Genomic DNA, 24,607 nt, shown 5'->3' on the forward strand with positions numbered 1-24,607 from the left:
GTTCCAATTCCTTCATTCCATTCATCCTCACGGCGTGCTTCTCTCCGTATCAAAGTGTAAACTTTTTCCCCATCTGGATCAATTCGATTACGTCCCTCCAAAATCTCGTAGATCAATTGTTCAGTCCTTTCTGTTTTGACGAGAGAGACGCATTTGCTTGTCAACAACAAGTTTGCGGCCCAAAGAGTAAAAGGCGAATCCAACAGCGACCCCGACGACCAGTCCTTCATTGATATCAGTGTAAGTCCTGGTGATATCCAGCGGGGATGCGAAACCTACCCAAAGGAACCAACTCGGGAGGAATCTTCTTCCATTGGCGCAATCGTTGCGAGATAGTGTGAGCTATGACTTTTGTATCAGTGTCGGCTCCCCATCTACCAGGAATATATTCTCTAATCGATATTCCATCTTTCCCCTCTATGTTCCTAAGTATGCAACCGTGGGGTAAACGTACCGCTATGCTCCTCCTTCTGTAAAGCCAAAAAACATTAGCCCTCCCACTCTCAGACCCCTGGATCAACAACAGATAAACTTACCGGCACAGGCGACCACATCTTCTTGGTCGGTTGGAACATTCTGGTAACGGTAGTAGGATGCATCTTGAAACGTTGTTCAATCTTCAAGTCTTTCTGATGTAAATACACTGAACTTCCGTGGTCTGAGGTTTTGGAGGACCTGCATTTCCGCACTAGCGAGCTCAAGAATAGCCGACCTCATCCCGAAGTGAGAAAGTGCAGTCCCATTGCAATTAACCTCACATCATTCGTCTCCATTGAACCACCACCACCACCATCTCCTCTCCAAAATCTTGTGATCGCCAGATTATAAATACGCAATCATGTCTGAAGAACGCGAGACCAAACCCTTCAAGTTCGTTACTGGTATGTGCTACCCGGAGGGCCGTCCACTGTTAGGATATTTAAAGATGGTGTGGTCTGATTGCTAACTATGGATTTTTTAATAGCTGGTATGCGATACTGATCCCGGCGACGATTGCAAAGTGATGGAGGACTGATTATAGGATATAGGATTCGATGCTCGATTCCCCAACCAGAACCAGACTAAACATTGCTGGCAAAACTATGTCGATTACCACAAGTGTATCCTAGCCAAGGGCGAGGATTTCGCTCCATGCCGTCAAGTATGTTTTGCGAATGGTTATGAGGGATATATATACTGATGGGAGGACAGTTTTTCTTGGCTTATAAGTCTTTGTGCCCTAGTGCCTGGGTTGAGAGATGGGATGATCAACGTGGTTAGTATTGGGCTTTGAGGGGAACAGAAAGGATAGATTGGCTAACGTGGAATAACACAGATAATGGAACATTCCCAGCTCGTTTGGATCAATAGGAAATTTGAGGATTATAGAAGGTTAGCATGGTGGGGTAGAGCACAAGACGTTTACAATGGATGTGTATCATACAAAGTCATTATGAGAATTGATGAGCGACGTCTCGGCTTGATCGGGTGTACTTCTATTGACAGTTGATGAAACTCTTGATACCTATGGTTTCTGCTTTTCATGGTTCCTTCAGGCTTCCCTTGAAGCTCTTAGTCGGTCATATCTCAACATCGCTCCAAGCAAGACTTGTGCTCCATTTCCGCAATCTTCTGGGCTACAATATTCGGCCGGATTGTGACTTATGCCGCCTCTACAAGGTACAAAGATCCTAGTTGGGGTCAGTCGTAATACGGCCTGATAAAAAAGGCGAAGCTTACATAGAGGTAGGAGCATGTCTCGAGGTATAAACACTGCATTTTATTCAGCAAAGCCCTTATCATCTGATTGATATTCTGACCTATCATGTCCAGCGCCTGATACCATTCTCATATAAGTGTTTGAAACGGCTCCTGGCTGATTCTCAGCAGTAGAAGTCGTTTCAATTAAGTCTCCGGCACTTTCTTCCACGCATCTGATGCAATCTTTGTTGAAGTGAGTAGCTGGAGAATCTGTATCTACTTGCCAATCCAACGTACAGCCTTTCCCTTTCTTTCCACTTGCCCCAAGAGTTGCCATTTGCGCCCCAGCAGCGATCAACTCGAAATCTTTTCTGAGCTCTTTCTCAAAGGCCAAAAGTCTCTCGTCCTCTGAGCATCTAATATCAAGTGAGAACTGCACGAATCCCGGAACGGTATTAGTAGAGCCAGGCTTCAAATTGAGAATTCCTAGTACACATAAGCAAATTGTATTAAAAATCTCGCGAGAAAGAGGCTAGCTACCTGTGGATGCTAGACAACCCATCTCAGAAGCCTTATTATGACTATGGAGAATGAGTTTTGCTGCTGTAAGCATAGCATCTGAGCGATTTTCAAAATCCGTTGTACCTATAACACGTCATCATTCCATTTCATCTATATCCAAAATATCATCACCAAAATTCCAGTACAGTAAAACATACCAGTGTGACAATCACTTCCTCTCACCGTAATTGTATGCCATCGATAAGCCTGCACGCCCGTTACAGCTCCGATACGGGTCTTGCTCTTCTCGAGGATTGGTCCTTGTTCGATGTGTAGCTCGAAATGTACACCGATTAGATTTTCTTTATACGACGCGGGGATTAAACCGAGATATCCGATTCTTTCTAATTCTGATTTCATGGTTGCGGGACCGTTTATCTCGCGGAGGTTGTGCGCAGAGAGAAGTGGTATATCGTTGGCCCAGACACCGGATGATACCATGGAGACGGGAAAACGCGCTCCTTCTTCTGTGGGGGATGTTAGAGGAAGTGTAAGTGAGGAAGATAGGGCGAAAGGGGAGAGAAATACCATTTGTCCACTATTCAAAAGTTAGTTTGTCAATGTCTACTAATAATGGAAGATAACGAACATTAATAACACCGGTAGGATATTCTGTTTCAATCCCCAGATCATTCATAGTTCTCAACGCTTCGATTCCTGCATGGACACCTAATATCCCATCGTACCGTCCTCCTGTTGGCTGTAATTTTCATTAATCATAAAACCTAACAAAATTGTATTCCCTTTTTGAATGGGAGGTTTGGGGATATACCTGTGTATCTAAATGACTACCTGCATATGTGGCCGGAGCTTCTTTTCTCCCGGGTCGGATGGCGAATATATTACCTTTTTGTTATACTGTTATTATTGCATGACTTTTTACAGATTGATGGGAGGGTCTCGAATAGAAAAAGAGGAGGAAATGGGGAACAGGGAAGGAGTACCCATAGCATCGATCTTCACATCACAACCAAGTTCCTTCATCGTTTCGACAAACCAATCTCGAGCTAGTTTGTCGGCGTAGGATAGAGCGAGACGGGACATTCCTTTGTCGGTTTCTTCTCTGGATTGATATTAGGACTCTGTATGTATGTATGTATGTATGTATGTAGTATATATGATTTCAAGAACTCAGAATTGAAATAACTTTGTGATGATGGAATTTTGATCTTATAGCAGAACTCCATTTGGTGCTCCTTGTCATGGTTGCTTGACTTATATATAGGTGAACCACACAGCTTGGGAGATATACTATTCTTCAATTTGGAGGATGGTAGGTTGGACTTAGCAGTGTATAATCACATATCCATGGCTCATACAAATTGACCTAGAACCACCAACGATATTTTAGGAACTTTCCCAAATCATTCCTTCTCTATCTCTTCCCGTACTATTCCTCCCCCCAGCTCCATCTCTCGTCTCCTAGCTCTCAAATCACTTTAACATAATACCAAAAATCAACGAAAAGTAAAAACATACACTCCCCATCTCTCTCCCTTCCCCCACTGACAAGTATAATGCAATTCCCTCCAAAGTCTCTCCCTATTAACTTTGATAATTCTAATTTCATCATCTTTGATATCAATATTCCTAATCGAGCTAACATTTCTACTCCAATCCAATCTCCGAGTCGTGGGGATAGATTTGAATGGATTGATAAGAGTTCTTGGATTATATCGTTTTAACATTTTTAGGGATTTAGAAATAGGAGTACAATTTAAAGATGATTTCGATATTGAGACGTTAGTTTTGTATATGTATGATGCTGATGGTGCTTATCATTGATATAAAAACTGGAACATTTGAGTTATCAATGCAATTGATTGCAAGGCAAGTTACCCCGCTATTGAGCATTATCAGGACCACATAAGACAGATATCAAAACTAGGGAATGAACCAAGTAAGATTAGATATTTGAAGACATTTATTTTTGTTATATTAAGAGTATGAAGAGACTTGATTATTATACATTTATACGTTGTACTCCGTAATCGCATCTGTCATTCTAAATTCCTCATATGATTCCTCCACCAACCAAAAGCAGTAAATGTGAAACTATTCCTAAATATATAAGATCTTACAATTCTAAGGGTACATGCAGTCTTACGTGTCTATCGCACTTGTTATATAAATCCTTTACATGATTTATAACTTATCAATAAACCCAAGCAAGGGCAATATGATGTGAAGCTATTTCAACTGTAATCAACCTTGAAACCTCAGACCTTGACTGTTCACTTGGACACACAACCCAAGTTCATCAAATCATCGAACCCTTCAAAAAAAGGATATCTTCGTATTGGTCACTACAAAGGAAATATTTTCCATATAGGTGCGAGGGGGCATATGACCTCAAATATACAGGACCTTGAGGTTAAATACGATATAACCAATCTGCTGTATTCCTAATCAAGCCCAGCACCATTCAAGATGCAGATCAGACATAAGATCTGCCCGGCTGCCTATAGCTAGGAACGAGAGAGGATATTTGACTGACAGCAAAATATAAGACAAAAGCGTGCAGTAAAATTCGGCACACTGCTGCGATGAAACCTGGGATATTACTATAAGGAGTGTGAGGAGTACTATTAGGAGGATCATTTGTGTTTTTTCCATTCTGGGGTGGCAGGTTATGGTTAAGGGTAGTGTGCGAGATGAAGTGAGGAAAGTGATTTGTAGAGATTTTGAAGGTGGAGGGAGTGGTTAGGGGGTAGAATTTAAGAGTAGGATGGGGTTCGGAGAGGGGAATCGGAGAGCAGAGTTAGAGTAGAGGATTAAACCCCTAAAATTCGGACCCAAAATCACAGAATAGAACATACCAGGGAGGCAGGACAAGTAAGATCATACGAATAAATAATGGATGAATGATGAATATCAAGAGTGATCTCCTCGGGAAATTAAACTAAACAAAACTTAAGCAAAAACTACAACTTTTATAACCATGCTTTTAAAGTTGTTAAGATTATAGATTTAAATTCCAAGTTCGTGCTGAACTAGTTGTCCTTATCATTCTTATTCAGGCGGAAGTTCATAGAGAGTGAGTGGTAAGTCTTGCAATATGAGGGAGTTGTGGATATAGGAGGAGATTTCTTGAGGGGAAGAGTGAGAAGTTATATATGGTTAAGAGAGGGGAAGATGGAATACAGAAAGAGAAATAGGGACATACCTAGTATTTATTAAGGGGCAGGTAAGCAGAGAGGAGAGAAGAGGAGGAGGGAAAAGAGGGAGGGAGAGTGAGTGAGTGGCTATACAAATGAAAACCATACTCATTCTAAGGAATTGTCAAATTGAACTAGCTCAGTATTCGAATGAGCTGGCTTGAAGATTGAGAATCTTACGTTAAGAATAGGTAATAATAGGTTAATTACGGATGTGAGGTTTGGAGATATGCTGAGGTTGAGTGGCTTGAGGAAGGGAATGGGAATGGGGATGGGAAAGATGGTTAAAGACTGAAGAGAGTAGAAAGTCTTTTGATCTACTAAGCTGTTCAACGCAGTATAGATTGAAGTCATTTCTAAGTCTTAGGATATAGGTATAATGTAAACTAATTATACCAAACATTGTTTTGTATTACGAATCAGGGACTAATGATTGAACTGCCCAACACAATAGAGATGAGAAGAGTGCAAAGGAAATTTGAGGTGGAATAAAAAATTGGATAACTCTATCAATGTATTACTGAGGCGATTGTAAACTAGAAGTTGAAAGTCAATTAATTTACGAATAATGATAAACATCGCTACTACCAAGGCAAACCGTGAATATCTCTTTATAATCCATGCTCCAGAACGCCGCGCTGTGATATCAATAGATCCAGTTCTGTATTTATTTGGCCTTCCCCTTGCCTTTTCCTCTTCCCTTTGCAGCTGCTTTGGCAGGGGCTTTAGCAGGCGCCTCCGCTGGTGCTTTTGCCGCTGCTTTTGTGGGAGCTTTCACGGGGATCTTTGATCGGCTTTTCGTCTTTGTTGGAGCAGGAGCAGGAGGTGGTGTTGGCTCTTTGGCAACTTGCTCAACCTCCTCTTCTCCCTCTTCCTCATCATCCACTTCTTCTGGGACTTCGAGCTCCTTGGCTTCAATTTCGTCCTTCTCATCGTCGTCATCCTCCTCTTCATCATCACTCATAAACTCATCATCTTCATCAAAGCCGAAGAAACTCATAGATTTTGGTTTGCCTGGTGTAGATTCCGAAGGTGGAGTTGTGTCGTTTGAGTCTACATCCCCCATAACCTCATCTTCTTCACTAGCGGAGCCATCGGTTCCCGAACCACTGCCTGAAGATGTTGCCAACAAATTGTCTTTATAGTTTCCAGCCTTCATAGCTGCAATGACAGCCTCACGCGTCCTCTCTCCGGCTTCCTCTTTATCCTCAACCCATTTTCCATCCACCTTTCCTTTCGTACCATTCTTAATTTCCTGCTCCCTTCGCTCTGCCAATTCTACAACTTGTTCCCATCGTTTCCTCCTCTCTTCTTTCTCTTTCTTGGCCATTTCCGGTTTGATTGCTAGATATTCAGCTAATGCCTTTGCTTCATTGACTGTTCTTAATCTGCGACCATCCAAATTTCGGCTTGACCCATTTTGATCACCTTGACCCTTCTTACGCTTGGATGACATACGACCTCCTGCTGCACGAAGTTGAGAACCGAAACCTCCTTTGCCACCACATAATCGCGCTGAAAGTCGCAAAGATAGAAATTCATCTTCTGGGTCTGATAATAAGTCCGATATTGGGGAGGATGATTCCACGGAAAGCAATTTATTTGATATGGTTGTGAGAATGAGGCGACGATCTTGAGATGGAATGCGCTCATAAAGTTTGTCTTGAAGCTCTGAAATGGTTGTTGTGTTAGGTAGAGGCAGTGATAAAGTTGGTGGTAAGTTCAATCCAGGAAATGAAGTCAACAAAACGTTGACTATGTGGGAGACCATATTTTCGGTTGACTGTGTCGTTTTTGCAAATAGAATTCGATTATAATCACACTTCGTGAAGACGTTGATGGCTTTCGATATGATAAAACGTTTGAAGTCTTTGTGATAGTGATAAGAAATCCAGAACGCAAGTCCAAGCAAAAGTGGCTGTGATTATAGTCACGTGTAAACACACCAAGCTCGGACCGTTTGGAGCTGTCAGCCACATATTCGCTTGCTAGCGTTTGAACCACACAAATTCAAAATATCAAATTTGAATTGCTTCGACTTTTTTCAACACTTCTCGACACGACAAACTCAACAAGCAACTCGACAAACCGCCAAGATGTAAGATATCAACAATTAGCAATTTATCATAATTGCAGTGGTTGCCAGAATACTAATGTATTAATTTTACAGGCTTATCCCAAAAGCTGACCGCAAGAAGATCCATGAGTACTTGTTCCGTGAGGGAGTACTTGTCGCAAAGAAGGAGTACGAAAACAAGCACCCAGATATCGACACCCGTAACCTTTACGTTGTCAAGGCTTGTCAATCTTTGACCTCCCGTGGATATGTCAAGACTCAATTCTCTTGGCAATACTACTACTACACCCTCACTCCAGAGGGTCTCGACTACCTCCGCGAATGGCTTCACCTCCCCGCTGAGATTGTCCCAGCTACCCACATCAAGGTCCAAAGATCCCACGCTCCTCCTCGTGGAATGATGGGTGGTGACGAGCGTGAGCGCAAGCCTTTCGGTGGCCGCGGTGGACGTGGTGGTGGAGAGCGTGGTGACCGTGGTGATTACCGCAGACGTGAGGGTGGTGAGGGTAAGGAAGGTGCTGCCCCAGGAGAGTTCGCTCCTCAATTGTAAGTTTCACGCATCATTTACCATTTTTTATCACTGGTCAATCCTAACATTTTTTCTTACAGCCGTGGTGGGTTCGGACGGGGACGTGGCCGTGACGGTGCCGCTCCACCATCGTAGATTTACTCTACGTCTTTCTTACGCTTGCTCAATGCATCCGACAGAAATTCCTCATAAATACTTGTATGGTTGGACGACTGGACAGTAGCGCGTTAGGTCGAGTGAAAGTAATCGCCGGGGGAGCATAGGTCGAAGGTGGAAGTTGACACTTCAAAACTGTCAGGTAGCATAATGAGCTTCTTCCAATACCCCTTCAATTTATTATGACGTGAAAACACGGCACTCCCTCATAACTGGTGCTCATTCTTTGCAATTGATTGTATGGTTTCTTGATGTCTCGTATGATTTGAAGATGGTGAAGTTGATTTTGTGATCCAACGAATAGCTCTTGATAAAAGGGTAAGTGTTACCTAATGATGTGGCATTCCCACCAGGAAATGATATTCTAAGCCAAATTCGACTCGGGTCTTTCGGTGATGGAAGGGTAAAGAAAGGTCAAGGAAGGTCAGGACGAACTGATCAGAATCATCAGATCAGGAGGAAAGAGGCCTTAGTAACGGCTTTGCTGTTCAATGTTCATAGGAATTTCGGCCAACGGCTCGTATAAAAGCTGAAAAGTACCCCACCAAAATCCCCGCGATCTTTTCCGACAGTTGACCCACCTAACAGACCGAAAAAAGACAATTCCCCTCTGCGCTACGTAGTTAATATCGTCATCGTACTTCTGCTCGGTCTTATTTTATGTTTATTCTTGACCACAGCACTCCGGATATTCAACACTTCCATAATAATAACATCGATAACTAGGCCATCAACCGATGAGTGAACCATTTTGTAGTGGAGATACATTAAACATTAAAACATTTCCGTCTAGAAAATTGAATGTTGGTAAGGAACGTGGGCTTATTAATCTTCCAATCTCTCACATCCTCGCATGTTGCTACCTGTCGTGGCGTTTAAATGGCTTTGGAAATAGATGTCCGATTGGCGCTCATTACCTTGGTAACGCGCTTTCCATGCCAATTTTGCAGCAGTGTGGGTAGGATTGAGGAAGTATATCCCTACTTTTGGATGGAATTTGATGCTTGTTGCAACTTGCTTCTCCTACCCCTCGCCTTCCTTCCCTTTTCTTTCCCTCAATAATGAGAATAGACAGACATACGTAGTATCCCTGGTAGGTACTCCTCGATGACTACTAAGAGAACTTATCTGATCGCAGTTATTTCGGTAGTATGTACCCATATCATACCAGATAGATCAGCAACGAAATTGATCTCATGATCCAGTACCAAGTATTGTTGAGTAGTAGGCACATATCATGGCTTGAGCTCCAACTCGTATCAACTCATACTAATAGTCTCATACCAACTCACCAACTCACACCTACCTAGTACCTGCTTCAAATTTTGTTCTGGGCCCCGATTGCAAGGAACCAGCCGCTCAGCTAGTCATACAAATAAGATGGAAACATTGAAATGGCGGGGCAATTTATATCATGCATACCAACAACAGGATTATATACCCCACCTTGAAGAAAGCCCGTCCCTTCCTTTTCCATTCCATCCAAGTACATACCTCAACTATAAGAGAGGTAAATAAACCAATCTTCTCTTCTTCCTTTCTCTCTTCCTCTTCATACCATTTCAAAATACCCTCAATAACTTTCAAGATACTCAATACTCAAATCACTTCTTTAATTCATCAATCTCCTTCAAACAATAACAACATCCATCAACATGTCTCTCCCAACTTCCATGAAAGCTTTGAGGTATGTACAGCATCTTGCTTTAACCCAACACTTTCGAGGCACAGCGTCATTCCACAACATTGTGTCAAGCATCAGCACAGTGATTCGATCAATGTATCCAATAACCCGAACTGCAATCCCATTTGAATCATTGAAGATACTTCATTCATTCTGATAGCCATTACTTTATAAAAGGTTGAATGATCAAAATGGTTTCAATATTCAAAAGTGCCTTGTTGGATTGCAATCCGGGTCATTGGCCCAACCTCCACTAGGAGAAGAAAATAAACAAAGGATCAAGGCTAACATAAATAAATTCCAATAGATACTCCAAGCCAGAAGAATACGGAATTGTCGAAGTTCCTCTCCCAAAGCTCCGTGATAACGATGTCTTGGTAAAGGTCAAGGCCTGTGGTGTCTGCGGAACCGATTTACACATCCATGAAGGAGAATTCATTGCAAAGGTATGTGCGAAAAGTTCTTTATATATGTGAATTGGAAGGGATGTCGTTTTGGTTCCCCACCATGACGTTCACCAATTAAGACGAACATGCGGGTTGATAATACGCTCCGTATACACCTGGATGGGTACCTTGGGGGGGGGAGGGGTTCCATACTTTACCTACATTAAGCTAAACACATTGGGACGACTTGAATTATTTTATGAGGGCAAAGGCTAATATGACGTATTATAGTTCCCTCTTATTCCTGGTACGCTATATTTCCTTCTTTGAACTGGTTGCTTCGTCTACTCGATTTTGTTTGGCTGGTGAAGGCATCTGCGTCTCTAGGCGAATGTAATGATACATGATACATGATACATTTGGTCGGAGCCATGAACACAAACTTTCTTAGAAAAACATCCTCCAGTAGAGGGTGGTGATACACAGACTGTTCTGATTCAGAATTCTACATGGATCCAGTCGGAAGAGTTCCCACTTTTCAGCTACCCGCAACGCTACATCCTTTTAAGACTGATCAGATGTCTAACATGGGATTCTATAGGTCATGAAACTGTCGGTGTTATTGCTGCTACTGGACCTAAGGTTAAGGGCTTCAATGTTGGTGACAGAGTTGTAGCTGAGTAGGTATCATTCAACCATGTCATTGTACAACATACTAACCTCTTCACAGTAACTCCGAACTTTGTGAGGAATGTTTCTACTGCCGTCGTGGCCAACTCTTGCTTTGCGAGAACTTCAACGCTCACGGTGTTACTATGGGTAAGCTCATTGTCCGTTACAATCAAGTTACAAAGCTAATTACAATGCAGATGGTGGTTTTGCAGAATACTGTGCCTACCCAGCCGCCAAGGTTTTCAAGATCGAGAACCTCTCAGATGTTGATGCGACACTCCTCGAGCCAGCCTCATGCGCTGCTCACGGTCTTGAGAAGATTGCACCAAAGATGGGTTCTACCGTTCTCATGTTCGGTGCTGGACCAACTGGTCTTGTGCTTGCTCAATTACTCAGACAAAATGGTGGATGCAAGGTCGTCCTCGCTGCACCAGGTGGTCTTAAGATGGAACTCGCCAAGAAGCTCGATGCTGCTGATATCTACATCGAACTTTCTCGTGATAACCCAGAAGCTCAATTCCAAAAAATCAAGGATGAGTACAAATATGGTTTCGATATCGTCGTTGAAGCTACCGGAAGCGCTAAGATCCTCGAAGATGCCATCAACTACGTTCGTCGTGGAGGTAAGCTCGTTGTCTATGGTGTCTACAGCAGTTCTGCTAGAGTTACTTGGCCACCATCCAAGATCTTTGGTGATGAGATTACCATTCTTGGTTCTTTCTCTGAAACTTATATGTTCCGTAAGTTTACAATCTACTTATATGTGTACATGAATTCTGTTGCTAACAATACATAGCTGCCGCTATCGATTATCTTGATTCGGGCAAGGTCAAGGTTGAAGGTATTGTCAACAAGACCTTCAAGCTTGAACAATGGGGTGAGGCTTTGGAATCTATCAAGAACAAGAGTGCTATTAAGGCAGCTATTGTTTTTGATTAGATTGTTTGTAAGATTGGGAGTCAAATAAAATGACATAATGGAATGTTTTGCCCAGACATTTGGGATATACCTTTTAAAAAGAGCTCTTTTAGCTAGATTCGAATTATCTCCATAGAGATAGATTACTTATGATTGAATGAAAAATAATTTACTTTTTGAACTTCTGTTTTCATTTGAGTGAGATTTTGTCGAGTGGTATTGGGTTATTGAGTCTTTGTGAATGGCCTGTAAGCCAGTGAGTGTAAGGTTTGGTTTCGAGGATTTAAATTGATCGGATGTTTCTTACTCCTGAATATAAAAACATGGCTTTATATTCTCATTTATATTCATCCACTAATCTTTTCATTTCATATCCCACATAATTTCATTTCTATCTCCCTCTATCCCCCCTCACCTCTCCCCTTCCCCCCTCTTCCCCTTCCCTCCCCATCATCTAAAATAAACCACCATCTCCTCCGCCAACTCAACCCCCACCGCACTAACCAAACTCCGCAATAACTCCCTTGATACTATTCGCATCCATGATGCTTTCAGTCTCCCAATTAATTAATTCGTGGGTTTCATGATCGGTTTTTCCGATGCGGATTTTGATTTTATCGAGGGGGGCTTTGGTGAGGATTTCGCTGGGGGTGAGGAGGCCTGGCATTGGGGGGGAGCGGGCGAAGATTGGGGTTTGAGAGTTTGAGTCGGAGTCGGAGGATGAGGGTGTGGATGTGGGTGTGGATGTGGATGAGTCTTGATTTTGATCTGGAGGTTCAGGAGTTGATTGAGTCTCGCTGACATATTTCCTCTCGTTTAATTTCCCCTTTAATTTTTCATCAAATAAGATCCAGGAATATGTTTCCGGGTCTAGTACATATTGAGGACTGTAATCCCCCTTATATCTCATTTTCACACAACTATGTATGTAAAACCCCGCGTACCAATATTGATATTCTTTCTCTTTCGCGAGGGAAATTTCTCGCAATGCGCCTAGTTTTCCGAAACCGTGGGAATGCACGGATTCATCGTACATGAAGTATACTGCGCTGACGCATTGTGGGAGGAGATCAAGAACACCGACTGCGATTAATTTTCCATCGAGACGGTAACATTGGTGATAGGATCCTAGGGGTTTGGTTTTACCATTGATGGTTTGGGTACTGCGGGGTAAGGGGGAGGAACAGAGGAAATTCTTGAATCCTGCTTTGCTGATTTTACTAGGTGGGTCGTGATGAACTATTCGTTGATAATTTTCAAAAATAGTATATTTCTCCTCTGTAAACTCGTCGGTTTCTAATGTAACGGTGAAAGAATGAGCTGGTTCGGGGGGTGTCTTGATTTGTTCCTTTTCTCCCTCGTGGATTCTTTCCTGAAGATCAAATTCCGTATTACGTTTTTTGGCTTGCTCGCGTGTTTTGGGGTATAATCTTGCTGCTTCCTTTGTATAGGTAGGTCCTAGGATAAAGTTGTTGAAACGATTGACAACTTGTCGTTGATCTTTGGTTGGGTGGAATTGATCGGAATCAAGACGGATGGTATATTGTGGACAACAGGATTTCTTTAGATCTGGTTTGTAGAGTAAGGTACCTGAGCGCCTCCATCCTCGATCGAGAAGACTTTGGTAAAATTCTGGTTGTAATTTTTGAGTTTTGGCGTAATACGAAAAGCCTAGAGATATAAATGAATAAAAGGTCTTTGCGTGATATGAAAAATTGACTCAAGCCATTGAGCTACAAAGGTAGAAGGTTAATACGGAGTTGAAGCAGAGGCACATGTGATGGAGAAGCTAGAACATGATACTCCAGTAATACATTTAGGTGAGTGGTAATTGAAATATGTAACTAACTTCCTGAATTATTGTGACAATATCCACAACTATTGTTACTGTAGCCTAGAGATGGAATGAATCAAGTCAGTAAGTAAGTTAATCATTTTCATCATATTATTCATTTTCAAAAAGAACTAAAATCTGCAGTGACATTTGAATTTCGTGCTACAATATAAGCCGGGTGAAGATATCTTCGAGTCAAATGTGGCACCGGGGAAGAGGAATTGAATAAGTTCATTGGAATGATCGTCATGAATATGGAGTGTAACACTTGTGTGACTTTAGGTTCTAAATTTTGGTTCAGCCGTGTTTCTGGGAACTGGATGAACTAGATGAAGTGGGGTTATGGTTAAACCATGATGAAGGAGATGGTCATGGTGACCAATAATTATCTCTTTCAAATTTCTAGTGATATACTCGGAAAGTATACAATGTAAGATGTACGATGTAAGATGTAAGATGTATGTAGTACCACTACTAAGTAGGTACAATACACATTTTGTACAGGATACAGGATGCAGTATGCAGTGTGACAAAGAAAAGGAAAATGCAGATAGGAATTAGAACATGGTATAGTAACGGAGAGAAGAAAATGAATATCAAAAATGGATTGTCATCGAGCCATTTACCCACGAGGTCAATTTATTGGCCAATGATGAAAATCCAAATCAAGATTGGGGGCCGTTTTCTATCTTGCTAGCTTTTGCAATAAATGAACGTTGGAACTTACCCAGGGGCGAAAGAAGCGAGACTGGGGCTTGCATGACGCGGAAACAACCAAAGGTGACAAGACCTGGTGGATCGATATTGGCGATGAGATGATATTTTATGAATACAGGTACGAGGAGAGTATTCGTCGGGTTGAAGTGGCAGAGTTTGAGAATGAGTGGAAATGGTCTTCCTTGTGAGTAAGAAGTGGGAAGAGAGGGAACAGAGAGAAGAGAGTGGTAGTCAGTGCTAGTCAGTGGATTTATGACTGTCAACCCCGTGTCCAAGAAAGATGGTAGAAGACTAGAATGAAGTTTGAATATGGTAAGTTAATTGTTCCAACAGCAATACTTAATTCATGCCTTCAAACAATGTGTAATAAATGCGTAATAGTGAATAACCAATGGCGTAGAGGTTTCTCGCTGGTGGGGATAACACACATACTTTGATATGATTTGGTGGTGCTGTGTTGATCGATATCGTATGTAAGGTTACTACTATACGATAGCACGATAGTATGATTGATGAATGATGAGTGATGAATTTAAATGCTGTGACTGACGGGTAAACAAGCCCGCTTCCGTTTACTGCTCGCGGCTTTTGCGGCTCGATTCAAATCGGTTTGTTGTTCCACAGCTTTGAAGGAATATCGGCGAGAGTAAAGTGTAGGTAGGTAGGCAGCTAGTGGTTGATTGATTGGAGATAAGAAATTGTGTGTACTATGTATGTTGTATGATACTACTAACTGACTGTACTCAGGATCATCGTATGGTAAAAAGGTAAATCATAACTAAGTATTAAAACTCAATAACGCGTATACCAGTAATTCCCTTCCTAGTGTTGTGTTGAAATCTACCAAATAGCTGACTAGGGGGAAGACCAGGAAACGAGATATATTGAGGAAACTCCGACTCGGTAAACCTCAATCAGTTATAGTATAGATAGATGAATATATAATTATGAAGATACTGTAGATATATTACGGTCATCAAGATTGAAGTTGTTTGATGCAGAAATACAGGCTAATTAATCCAGACTACATATCCGTACCTGGAATGTAAGACTTACTAAGCTCGATTAAGTGTGATGTGATGAATGCATTCACCATTTCCATGCGTAATTAGAACATTGGCTATCATTATAGTTAACTCATTGAAGCATGCATACCTAGGTACTAAAAGTTCTTTAGATATATCTAGGTCGGTATATTTACTAAATCAATCGGTAAAGAATCACTGTTGCAATATAAACATTGTCGATGTATAGATCTGATGAGGGCACTATTATAATTGTTAATAACATACAAGAAGTGTTCAAGAATGAATCATTTCAAGTACATTAGCCACTTACTACATTCATTATTATAGAATATCCTCAACAAGTAAACTATAAATAATACCGTTTTAGGTGTTTATCTAACTACACTGTTTTATCTAATCATTCGATTCCGAGACCGATACTGGGAAAAAGGCACGAGACATAGAACAATAGTATCAAAATCATCCAAGCTAGAACGAGCCTTGTTTTTCTCTCTCTATCCTTTCTCTTTGACCTCCTTTCCTCCGAAATTTCTTTTACACAATCCTGAAAAGGCTTACAGTTTAATTAGAAACTAGTGGGTGTTGTTGTTGTGGCAAGCCTTGCTGTCTGTACCTGACAGAGTAGTAACCTTAACATCCTCACAATCAGTCAATTCAGATTCAATTCGATTCAATCCAAAACTTCAAAGGAGGATCAAATTTACACACAACTCAAGCCCTTAACCCTTTTTCCTTTTCTTTTTTTCCCAAAGCTCGAATTATCTGATACATTTCCACAACATAGTGACAATCAATTGAAATTAAATTAAGTTTTTCTCAATTTCTACAAAAATTACCAATTTCCGACCGATATTGAATATCCAAGTACGATAACATGCACGATTGCGCTTCTTGATCCTTTTTTAAGAAAAAAAAAAGTACAGTAGCCTACTTTCTCGCAGCCGAACTTGAACTTTATCTCCAACGAACTTCTCTCAATCATTCGATTCGCAACAACAAATTGTGCTTCCTGCACTGTGCATCAGCACCCTACAGGTGAAGCATCGCCTTCATCATGGCAACTGGTCTTCCTATGGAGTCTCGGACTGGGAGAAATAATCAACGTACGTTTGCAATTCCACCATGATATTTGGCGCATCGTATCACACCCCCTACATTCCCCTAATTTCCAAATCCGGAAAGTTCGTGGACTTACATTTTCTCTTTCGGATCTAGGTTATGGCCCAGAAGGAGAAAGACTCGTTGCAGGAGTGGTGCCTTTGAACGAAGCAAAAACTCACGTCCTGCTCATACAATCGACTCGTCGGAACGCATGGGTCCTACCTAAGGGGGGATGGGAAACCGATGAAGAATGCACCGAAGCGGCACAACGTGAAGCATGGGAAGAGGCAGGAATAGTCTGTACCGTCGATTATGATTTAGGTCAGATCACCGAGACTAGAACTGCAAAGCAAATCTCGAAGAATGCACCCAAAGCACTCTACCAATTCTACCAAGTCACTGTCACCAGCGAGGAAAGAGAATGGCCAGAAATGCATAAGAGGAATCGAAAGTGGGCGACATATTCAGAGGCAAAGCAGGATCTTCAAGAACGTCCAGAGTTATTACAGGCTCTTGAACGTTGCACCATTCAACGGTAGCCTTGGGGGCCCGGTGTTTATGCTCCAACAATACCTGTGGGCGTCTGTGGACGGTCGCGAACGACCACACACGGGGCACGTTGTACGATATACTATATATTTCTATCCGATCGAGTCGGAATTGAGCAAAAATAAGTTTGAGGTCGATCGTATACGCCACTGCCAATGTCAGTTATTCGACAGAGTTATGGATACCGGGTTCCGTCGAACAATAAGTCAAAAATTATTTTGAAGATTTTATATTGGGTTGGTCGGTTTTCTTCAAGAAAATTGTTGCTTTACTCTTATTATTTTCGTCTGCACTAGATGGCAAAATGAAGTCGGATCTAATGCAGTGTGTTCTCACTCGCTCACATGTCTCATGGTCAATTCTCCTGTCTGTTGAACATCTTTTTGGTACTCGACAGCTTCATTATCATATTTACCAAAAAGCGCCATGCCATATAACATTTTGAGATCTTCACTGACGTACGTACTTGAGTACCAACTGTACTGTCCTTGCTATATCTAATGAAGTGGGCATTGTTTTTACTACTAGCCCATTGAGTATTTCAATTAACATTCAAAACAAAGAGAAGAAAGATGGGTTGATTGATGTTGAATTAATATATGATAGAAATACAGATCAATATTATCAATACTAGTATATCTAGAGAGCAATCATCATTCACACGGGAGTTCGAGAGACAATTTCATCAATGTCAAGATCTGCAGAACTATTAGAACTATTAACACCAGAATCTAAAGAGCCATGTCATTTATCATGGGATTCTCTAGCACAGTCCATTATTTCAAGGCAATTTTCTGAAGATCTTATGATATTTCGTTTTTAACTCTTCACTAGACATTTAATGATGGAAGGGACATTCATTCAGTATATTCGATAACCTTAGGAATGGGTACACAGTACGACTATTGGATTCTTTCACTCTATTACCTTTTATAGAGAAATAAACATTTAAAATAGACCGCAAAATAATAACACAAAGCAAAAACCTTACACTTTATTGTATTTTAATTCTGATTCTGATAACTATTTTGACCTCATTCTCCTCACAAATCTTTGCTTAATTCCAACTTCGGTGGGTGCATCTATCAACCGATTGGTCACTATCCATCACAAACATCACCGAATCTTCAACTTGCACACTATCCAACCGCACCATTCACCTCTTCACAAACCTCAACTTTCCGAGTTTATATCACCAACATTGCGGAATGGATTGGTGGAGATTCTCACTATTACGATAACCAACTTTTATCTTCAGAAACAAACTATATGGAGCACCAACCAACATATCAAGGCCCAGAAGGAGGGGCAGAGATGCCAGCTCTGGGAGCTGGAATACCTCCTCCAAATCAGCAACTCCCTGCGCAAATGTTCACGACAGCTGCGCAATTACTTGACTTGACTGATAGTAAGCATCCCTGATCTGCGAAGCTATACACGAAAAACTAGTTGTGATATGGCTACTTGCATGAGGAATCTACTAGCGGCGGATCTATGTCTTCAGAATATGCACAGAAGGTACCTTTTGTGGCGGGTGCATATGCTAATCATCGTCTTTACTATACAGAAAAACTTATGATTTCACTTCGCGATGGCAGAAAACTTATCGGAATACTTCGAAGTTGGGATCAATTCGGTATGCACATCATTTGTCCATAAACATATTTTTCCGTGTCACATCAAACATTCTAAACTCCCAACCACAGCAAACATAGTACTACAATCCACCGTCGAGCGTATATTTGTCGCACCACCTTCTCCCTCTACTCCAGGTGCGGTCACACAACCGGGACTATACGCCGATGTACCTCGAGGACTCTTCCTCGTCCGCGGCGAGAACGTTTTACTTCTTGGCGAAATAGATCTGGATAAAGACGATGATGCACCACCAGGATATGAAAAAGCAGATGCGGAATTGGTGCACAAGTTGGACAAGGAGAGGAGAGCCCTGGATTCGAAGAAGGATAAGAGTAGACTTAAGAAGCTAGCGGAGCTGGGGTTTGAGGGCGAAAATTCTGGGGAAGCAATATTTGGATGATTATAAGCGGATTGAACCAGGTTATACGGGAGTAAGGTGGGAGGGGATTCAAGCGGGAAGTAACGAATGGGGACAGATCAGAGATGTGGTTAAAAACACAAGGCCGAATATTGTGAAAGGCTAGCTGGCGATTTTTATCAGTCAGTCGTGGCAGATCTATGAGAGATAACCACAACAAACATTTTTTCCTTCTTCTCTAGAACCTTTTTCATGAAATTCGTGCGAATGGAGTATGCGAAAGGCCTAATGAGCAATCACGCCTAGTGTATTCAAGAGCAAGGTACTTCCTAATTCAGAGAATGAACTCCGATCAAGCAACTCGGAATTGTGACTACAGGAAGGCTTGAGTTTATTAAATCTTAAAGTCAAATATCAGAAATTGAATAGTGAAAGAGGCCTTCCTTTCAATGCATATATTCGACCCAATGTCCGAGAACAAGTCGGTGTTCTGGAGTTTGAAGATTAATGTAAGTTTGAAATTCCTTATTTATGCTCATTCTTCGTAGAATGGAATGAATCTAAGTGTACGAGTAACATCTACACAAGCATTTGAAAATTATCTACCAGTCAAGTGAAACTAGTGCTTTTCGCATATTATTCCCCCTTTTGATATCTTTGCTGAAGTATCAGTTCGTGAAAACCCGCAGCAGGGTGCATGAAAAACGTTTTATAAGGCGTCGGGAAAATGGAAGAAAAAGAAGAAATAATAGAAGAAAATCGTTACACTAGAAGACTTCAGACGGAACTGCAGAAATGATGGCTGTTTAGAATGCATATCAAATTATTTACTAAGTAGTCTAAGTGGAGGTTTTATTCGGTCAATCCGTTCATCACTTCGTGGTATATGCTTGATAAACTGAAAGTCGAGTAGCTATTCACAGACTAGATCCGCTGATCAGAAACACGTGCTACGATTTTCCATCATAACTTCTTCCCCTTTTTTCCCGAATCGCTTATACACCTGGTATGTAGTCCATCCCATCATTTAACGTTCTCTCCGGATGTGAACTAGGAAATAGAGAATGTTTAGAAATTAAATAAGCTTCGATTTTTTTTCTTCTGGTCTCCTTCTAGATCATTATGCACAATCCTCCGAGCGCAAATGTTGAGATGAGATTTGTGTCATGCGTGGATGTGTGGGAACAGGGGTAGAGGGACTTGGGAATTCATGCATACTTACTCACATAGAGGGGTGAATTGTATTGGCATTGATGGATGAGAGATGTAAATGGGTAGGACCTTGCTTTGGACGTATCACTCGGGAAATTTTGAGATGGGGATTCGGTAGAGAATTGTTCGGGATGGGAGTAGTGGGCTTGAGCATGACCTGCTAATCTCTGTGATATGAGGAACTATTGGATTTTGGGGACCTGCCGTTTCGCGCGGTGGAGAACGAGATGAGCGGTTGGGATGTGTGGATCTTTGGTTCTTTGGAGGGGTATATTGAGATTGTTGGATGAGTGATGACGGAATGCTTTTTGGGGGTTCTTATGAAGGAGGAAGTTCGCTCTTTTTTTGAGAGATTGTCTTGAGCAGTTGTCAATTGGAAGATTTTCTTGAATATTCAGATACCCAGATACCCTTATTCAATCACTTCTTTGGACTTCGACTTCGACTTTGTCGTATTTATTACTCTTACAATCTTCACTCCACTCAGAAATCATAATCACATACTCTCACATAACACCCGCAGCACTCTCGCTCCGGGTCTCTAAAAATCCTTCAAAATCTTTCACTCACGCCCCCGTCAAAGACCACATATAACCAGTCGACTCCTATCCATCCCCATTCGTCCCTGCAGTTCTTGCTCAAGATCAAGAACTAACTCAAACATGTCTTCTTCCACTTCAACCACAACACCCATTCCCGCACCCACAAACACTATTAATCCTCTTCCTGCTACCCCTGCTGAAGCTGCTGCTGTAGCCGCAGCTGCAACAGCTAGTGGACCAGCTGCCTCTGGAACAGCACTCGATTTGCATTCGCAAACTGAAGATGCAGCACGTCAGTATAAGGATGCGCAAAAGGCGGAGAAGGCCTATGGAGAGAAAAAAAAATGTATGACTGCGAGGAAGGATTGGTATGATTGTAAAGTACATTTTGCAGCTGGAGTGCAGGGGTTTAGAGAGGGAGGGAAGTGTGTGGGGAGGGTGGTTAAAGCGGGTCCGAGTCCTGGCAAAAGGAGAAGGTTAGGGGTGGGAGGGGAAAAGGGGTGTAGGGCGTGGATAGTGCTAGTCCCGGGGGGAGTGCTGTGTTGGAAGAAGCAGAAGATGATAAGAAAGGTGGCGGTGGTGGGGGGGTTAAAGCGAGGGTTTTGGGGTTGAAGGAGAAGGTTTTGGCGGTTAAGAAGAAGAGGGCTAAGAAGAAGATTACTAAAGCTGATGAATCTGATGCCACGACTACAAATGAGGCTGCAACTGCAGCTGCAACAACAACAGGAGCTGCGCCCGCTGCCCCCATCACATCAACCCCAACGCCAATGGCAGCGGCAGCGGCAGTAGCAGCATCAGCATCAGCACCAACACCAACACCAACACCAACCAAACAAGAAAAAAAGAGAATGACTCTGGATCAGGTGAGAGATCGAATCCTTTCCTACCGTACCCATTTCTTCTCAGCGGACGAAGATGAAGAAGAGGTGAACATGGCTCCTCGAATAGCAGGTTGGATGACCTATTTTTTACCATTTCACATTCTCCTTTTCTCCCTCACATTACCAACTTTCACTTTTGAATTTGCATTGAGAGTTTTAGATGAGGAATCATATGAATATGAGCATATAGAAGAAGAAGAACATGCTAATTGAAAATTTTTGGTAAAATAGAGAATCCAACAAGAAGAAGCCAAAGCGCTCGCAAAGCGGGAAGCGGAAGTCTCGGCTGCAGACGCGGTAGTTATGAGGGGAGAAGTCCCGGCGCAAACGCAAATTCAAACACGAGCACAAGCGGCGCCAGTAACAATATCGCAAACATCGACATCCATGAGCAATCCCCCGCAGTTACCGCAGAGGTCGCAGTTGAGTCCTCCAGGGTCACCGACGAAATCGACCATGGAACCTATCCGCGAGGACGGGGAATCGGCTCCGGTGTTGGGGGAGACGGTACCCTTGGTGAGCGGGGGGAGGGGAGAACAGTGAGTGAGAGTAGTGGGGTTGGGAGTGGAAGTGGGAGTGGGAGTGATAGCAGGAGCGGAAATGGAAATGGAGAAGCAGTGGGATTAAAAGCTAGAGTGGCTTTTATGGTACGTGGACGATTGAGGGGTGGTGACATTGATACTTCGAGAAATGTGACTTCTTCTACTATTCCTACTACTGGAGAGGTGGTTAGAAATGGAAACGGAAATGGAAATGGAGATGAGAATGAAAAAACCAAAACGAAAACGAAAAAATCATCAAAAGACAAAATTGTCGCGCATTTTAAACATCACTCTCGATGGATGAAATGTGGGAAATTATATTATAATGAACAGGAAAAGGAAAATGGAAGAGGAAATGGAAAGAGTTTCTCCCAATCGGGAAAGCTTTCAACGTCGAAATTGAGATTTGATCTTTTTATCTCGAAGATGAGGGATGTGGGGGGGAATGCGATGGGTTGGGTTGGAGGGTTGGTGGTGGGTGGGTTTGGCGGGGGTGAGTGGGTTGTGGGAGAGGGTGGGGAGGAGAGTTGGTGGGGCGAACGGGGGGTAAGGGCAGCGCACGGGGAGAAGAAAGACAGGGAAAGGGAAAGAAGAGTTAGGTTTCCGAGGTGGAGTAAAGGGGGAGGGTTTTCTAGCGGTGGGGGTGGTATGTTTTTATGAGAAAGGGTTTGATGGTTTGATGGTTCACGAGTATATTCCACGTTGATGATGTTTCTGATTTTATGGTTATGGTTATGTTTATGATTTTCTGATTTTATGTCTACGAGTATGAGGTTTTGTTTTTAGTTTTGCTGTTAGTTTTAGTTCTTAATCATGCTTTATATTTGTTATTCTTTTTTATCTTTCTATATATTTTCTTCTCTTTCATTTCTTTCGATATCCATCTTTCCATTCTTAGATTTTTCAGTTTTTCAGTTCTTTAGTTCTTTTAGAGGGTAATCACGGCAGATATATAGATAAATAAATAAACAGTACATGAATGAATATATATACAGTATAGTTTTGTTTCCCACTATAACTTTCTCCATTTATTTTCACATTTTCTGTAAAGAAGATGCTGTGGATGAAATATCTCTTAATGTCCAGTATTATAATAATTCAAGAAAAACATTAGAATCTCTGTAGAACTTGAACTAGGACATCGATCAAATCCCTTCCCTTTAACGTTCCCATCTAATTAATAAATATCCCCCTGCCCAAAAAAAGTTATATCAATCTCTATTCCCCCCTCGTTAAAACTAATATATAATCTTAGATTTCCGCTCTTTATTATACTATTATATTATATCTACAAAAATAACCAATTCTCAGTCCTTAACACAATACTCAACAATAACAAAAAAGATATTATATAGATATTAAAAATACACTCTTCTACTCAATAGACAAATGGGTATGTATATATATATGCTTAAGCGAAAAGAAACAGAAGACAAAGGAGTCAAAAAATACCAATGTGGAAATAAACGATTCGAACTCTAGCTCGTAAAGGATATCCCAGACCATTATTAGCCGTGTCACTTTGATTAATTCACTATATAAGATATGGGAGGCAGCATATGGTGGAGAAAGATAGAGAGAGGAACGACTTTAACGGCAGCAGATATGTGTAAAGTCAAGTATATTTGGTAGAAGCGGTTCAAGAGCTTTATCCTGGTGTTGATCGGTGTTGATAACACAAGGAATATCGTTACAATAAATAGAATAAAACAAAATCACGAAGATAGTTATTCATACTCACAACAATTTTAACAACTTTCTCCTCAATGCACATTTTTTGACATGGAATCTGCACTTTTATAACAAGTGACGATGACGATATCTTCATAGAGTCTTTGAAATATTCAAAATCAAAAACTCAAAATTAGATAAGTCGAATTCATTCAACTAGCAAAAAGTATCATTTCTTCCCAAGGCTCTAGTCATAATGATTCCACGCACTGCACTGCTTGCCCTTTCACTTATCTCATAATTTCGTCTGGATACTTTCAAACTTCCACTAACATAAAATGATTGATTATATAGTTTCATACGGGTGATCCTACTATAGTCATTGACCATAACAAGAGCATTCTGATGAACCTTTGAGTAGCCAGGCTTATATCCAGCCCGGAGCTGAATGACCCTTCGGTTATCTAGTGGCTCCTATTCTACATAGTGAGGATTGGACCTGAATAAAATATTGCTCAAATCAGCCCTCTTTCTGGATGGGTCATTCGCGAGGAGGGAATCAAGCCAATGAGCGGGAGGTCCTTTATTTGTTTCGATGCATTGCTGACCTTGGGGAAGAACTAGCTTCTCGTAGTCTAAATTTATGCTATATGTTTGCTGAAGAGTCCATACAGAATGTTCTGTTTTTGGGGTGGCTTCAGACTTTGATAGAA

The 24,607-nt window shown here is 41.6% G+C and overlaps 13 protein-coding genes across 13 annotated transcripts; 7 read left to right on the forward strand and 6 right to left on the reverse strand.

The window, feature by feature from the left end:
* Positions 1–120: 120 nt before the first annotated feature.
* On the reverse strand, positions 121–575 carry SS1G_10489 (predicted protein; the record flags this gene model as incomplete). The annotated part of the gene is made up of 2 exons (XM_001588891.1): positions 121–342; positions 537–575. The coding sequence occupies 2 exons, from the start codon at positions 573–575 to the stop codon at positions 121–123; spliced, it is 261 nt and encodes an 86-aa protein (XP_001588941.1).
* Positions 576–838: 263 nt separating this feature from the next.
* SS1G_10490 (hypothetical protein) lies at positions 839–1,350 on the forward strand (the record flags this gene model as incomplete). The annotated part of the gene is made up of 4 exons (XM_001588892.1): positions 839–881; positions 1,029–1,141; positions 1,192–1,255; positions 1,316–1,350. The coding sequence occupies 4 exons, from the start codon at positions 839–841 to the stop codon at positions 1,348–1,350; spliced, it is 255 nt and encodes an 84-aa protein (XP_001588942.1).
* Positions 1,351–1,759: 409 nt separating this feature from the next.
* Positions 1,760–3,929, reverse strand: SS1G_10491 (hypothetical protein; the record flags this gene model as incomplete). The annotated part of the gene is made up of 4 exons (XM_001588893.1): positions 1,760–2,166; positions 2,400–2,708; positions 3,186–3,304; positions 3,721–3,929. The coding sequence occupies 4 exons, from the start codon at positions 3,927–3,929 to the stop codon at positions 1,760–1,762; spliced, it is 1,044 nt and encodes a 347-aa protein (XP_001588943.1).
* A 2,137-nt stretch (positions 3,930–6,066) lies between these two features.
* Positions 6,067–6,855, reverse strand: SS1G_10492 (hypothetical protein; the record flags this gene model as incomplete). Its single annotated transcript, XM_001588894.1, has 1 exon — positions 6,067–6,855. The coding sequence occupies one exon, from the start codon at positions 6,853–6,855 to the stop codon at positions 6,067–6,069; it is 789 nt and encodes a 262-aa protein (XP_001588944.1).
* Positions 6,856–7,237: 382 nt separating this feature from the next.
* SS1G_10493 (hypothetical protein) lies at positions 7,238–8,140 on the forward strand (the record flags this gene model as incomplete). Its single annotated transcript, XM_001588895.1, has 3 exons — positions 7,238–7,272; positions 7,570–8,022; positions 8,086–8,140. 3 exons carry the CDS (start codon positions 7,238–7,240, stop codon positions 8,138–8,140), a joined length of 543 nt encoding a protein of 180 aa, XP_001588945.1.
* Positions 8,141–8,776: 636 nt separating this feature from the next.
* On the reverse strand, positions 8,777–8,911 carry SS1G_10494 (predicted protein; the record flags this gene model as incomplete). Its single annotated transcript, XM_001588896.1, has 1 exon — positions 8,777–8,911. One exon carries the CDS (start codon positions 8,909–8,911, stop codon positions 8,777–8,779), a length of 135 nt encoding a protein of 44 aa, XP_001588946.1.
* A 905-nt stretch (positions 8,912–9,816) lies between these two features.
* SS1G_10495 (hypothetical protein) lies at positions 9,817–11,842 on the forward strand (the record flags this gene model as incomplete). Its single annotated transcript, XM_001588897.1, has 7 exons — positions 9,817–9,848; positions 10,153–10,295; positions 10,523–10,624; positions 10,833–10,911; positions 10,962–11,050; positions 11,101–11,643; positions 11,700–11,842. 7 exons carry the CDS (start codon positions 9,817–9,819, stop codon positions 11,840–11,842), a joined length of 1,131 nt encoding a protein of 376 aa, XP_001588947.1.
* A 478-nt stretch (positions 11,843–12,320) lies between these two features.
* On the reverse strand, positions 12,321–14,028 carry SS1G_10496 (hypothetical protein; the record flags this gene model as incomplete). The annotated part of the gene is made up of 3 exons (XM_001588898.1): positions 12,321–13,382; positions 13,671–13,715; positions 14,008–14,028. The coding sequence occupies 3 exons, from the start codon at positions 14,026–14,028 to the stop codon at positions 12,321–12,323; spliced, it is 1,128 nt and encodes a 375-aa protein (XP_001588948.1).
* Positions 14,029–14,544: 516 nt separating this feature from the next.
* On the forward strand, positions 14,545–15,441 carry SS1G_10497 (predicted protein; the record flags this gene model as incomplete). Its single annotated transcript, XM_001588899.1, has 4 exons — positions 14,545–14,602; positions 15,120–15,139; positions 15,244–15,275; positions 15,396–15,441. 4 exons carry the CDS (start codon positions 14,545–14,547, stop codon positions 15,439–15,441), a joined length of 156 nt encoding a protein of 51 aa, XP_001588949.1.
* A 1,013-nt stretch (positions 15,442–16,454) lies between these two features.
* On the forward strand, positions 16,455–17,040 carry SS1G_10498 (hypothetical protein; the record flags this gene model as incomplete). The annotated part of the gene is made up of 2 exons (XM_001588900.1): positions 16,455–16,503; positions 16,616–17,040. 2 exons carry the CDS (start codon positions 16,455–16,457, stop codon positions 17,038–17,040), a joined length of 474 nt encoding a protein of 157 aa, XP_001588950.1.
* A 342-nt stretch (positions 17,041–17,382) lies between these two features.
* On the reverse strand, positions 17,383–17,490 carry SS1G_10499 (predicted protein; the record flags this gene model as incomplete). Its single annotated transcript, XM_001588901.1, has 1 exon — positions 17,383–17,490. One exon carries the CDS (start codon positions 17,488–17,490, stop codon positions 17,383–17,385), a length of 108 nt encoding a protein of 35 aa, XP_001588951.1.
* An 829-nt stretch (positions 17,491–18,319) lies between these two features.
* Positions 18,320–19,088, forward strand: SS1G_10500 (hypothetical protein; the record flags this gene model as incomplete). The annotated part of the gene is made up of 3 exons (XM_001588902.1): positions 18,320–18,458; positions 18,618–18,686; positions 18,766–19,088. The coding sequence occupies 3 exons, from the start codon at positions 18,320–18,322 to the stop codon at positions 19,086–19,088; spliced, it is 531 nt and encodes a 176-aa protein (XP_001588952.1).
* Positions 19,089–20,920: 1,832 nt separating this feature from the next.
* On the forward strand, positions 20,921–23,146 carry SS1G_10501 (predicted protein; the record flags this gene model as incomplete). Its single annotated transcript, XM_001588903.1, has 4 exons — positions 20,921–21,176; positions 21,371–21,751; positions 21,913–22,869; positions 23,139–23,146. 4 exons carry the CDS (start codon positions 20,921–20,923, stop codon positions 23,144–23,146), a joined length of 1,602 nt encoding a protein of 533 aa, XP_001588953.1.
* Between the last annotated feature and the right edge of the window lie 1,461 nt (positions 23,147–24,607).

The sequence above is a fragment of the Sclerotinia sclerotiorum genome, genomic scaffold (genome assembly GCF_000146945.2).
Source record: "Sclerotinia sclerotiorum 1980 UF-70 scaffold_15 genomic scaffold, whole genome shotgun sequence".
In the NCBI taxonomy this organism is placed as follows: Eukaryota; Fungi; Ascomycota; class Leotiomycetes; order Helotiales; family Sclerotiniaceae; genus Sclerotinia; species Sclerotinia sclerotiorum.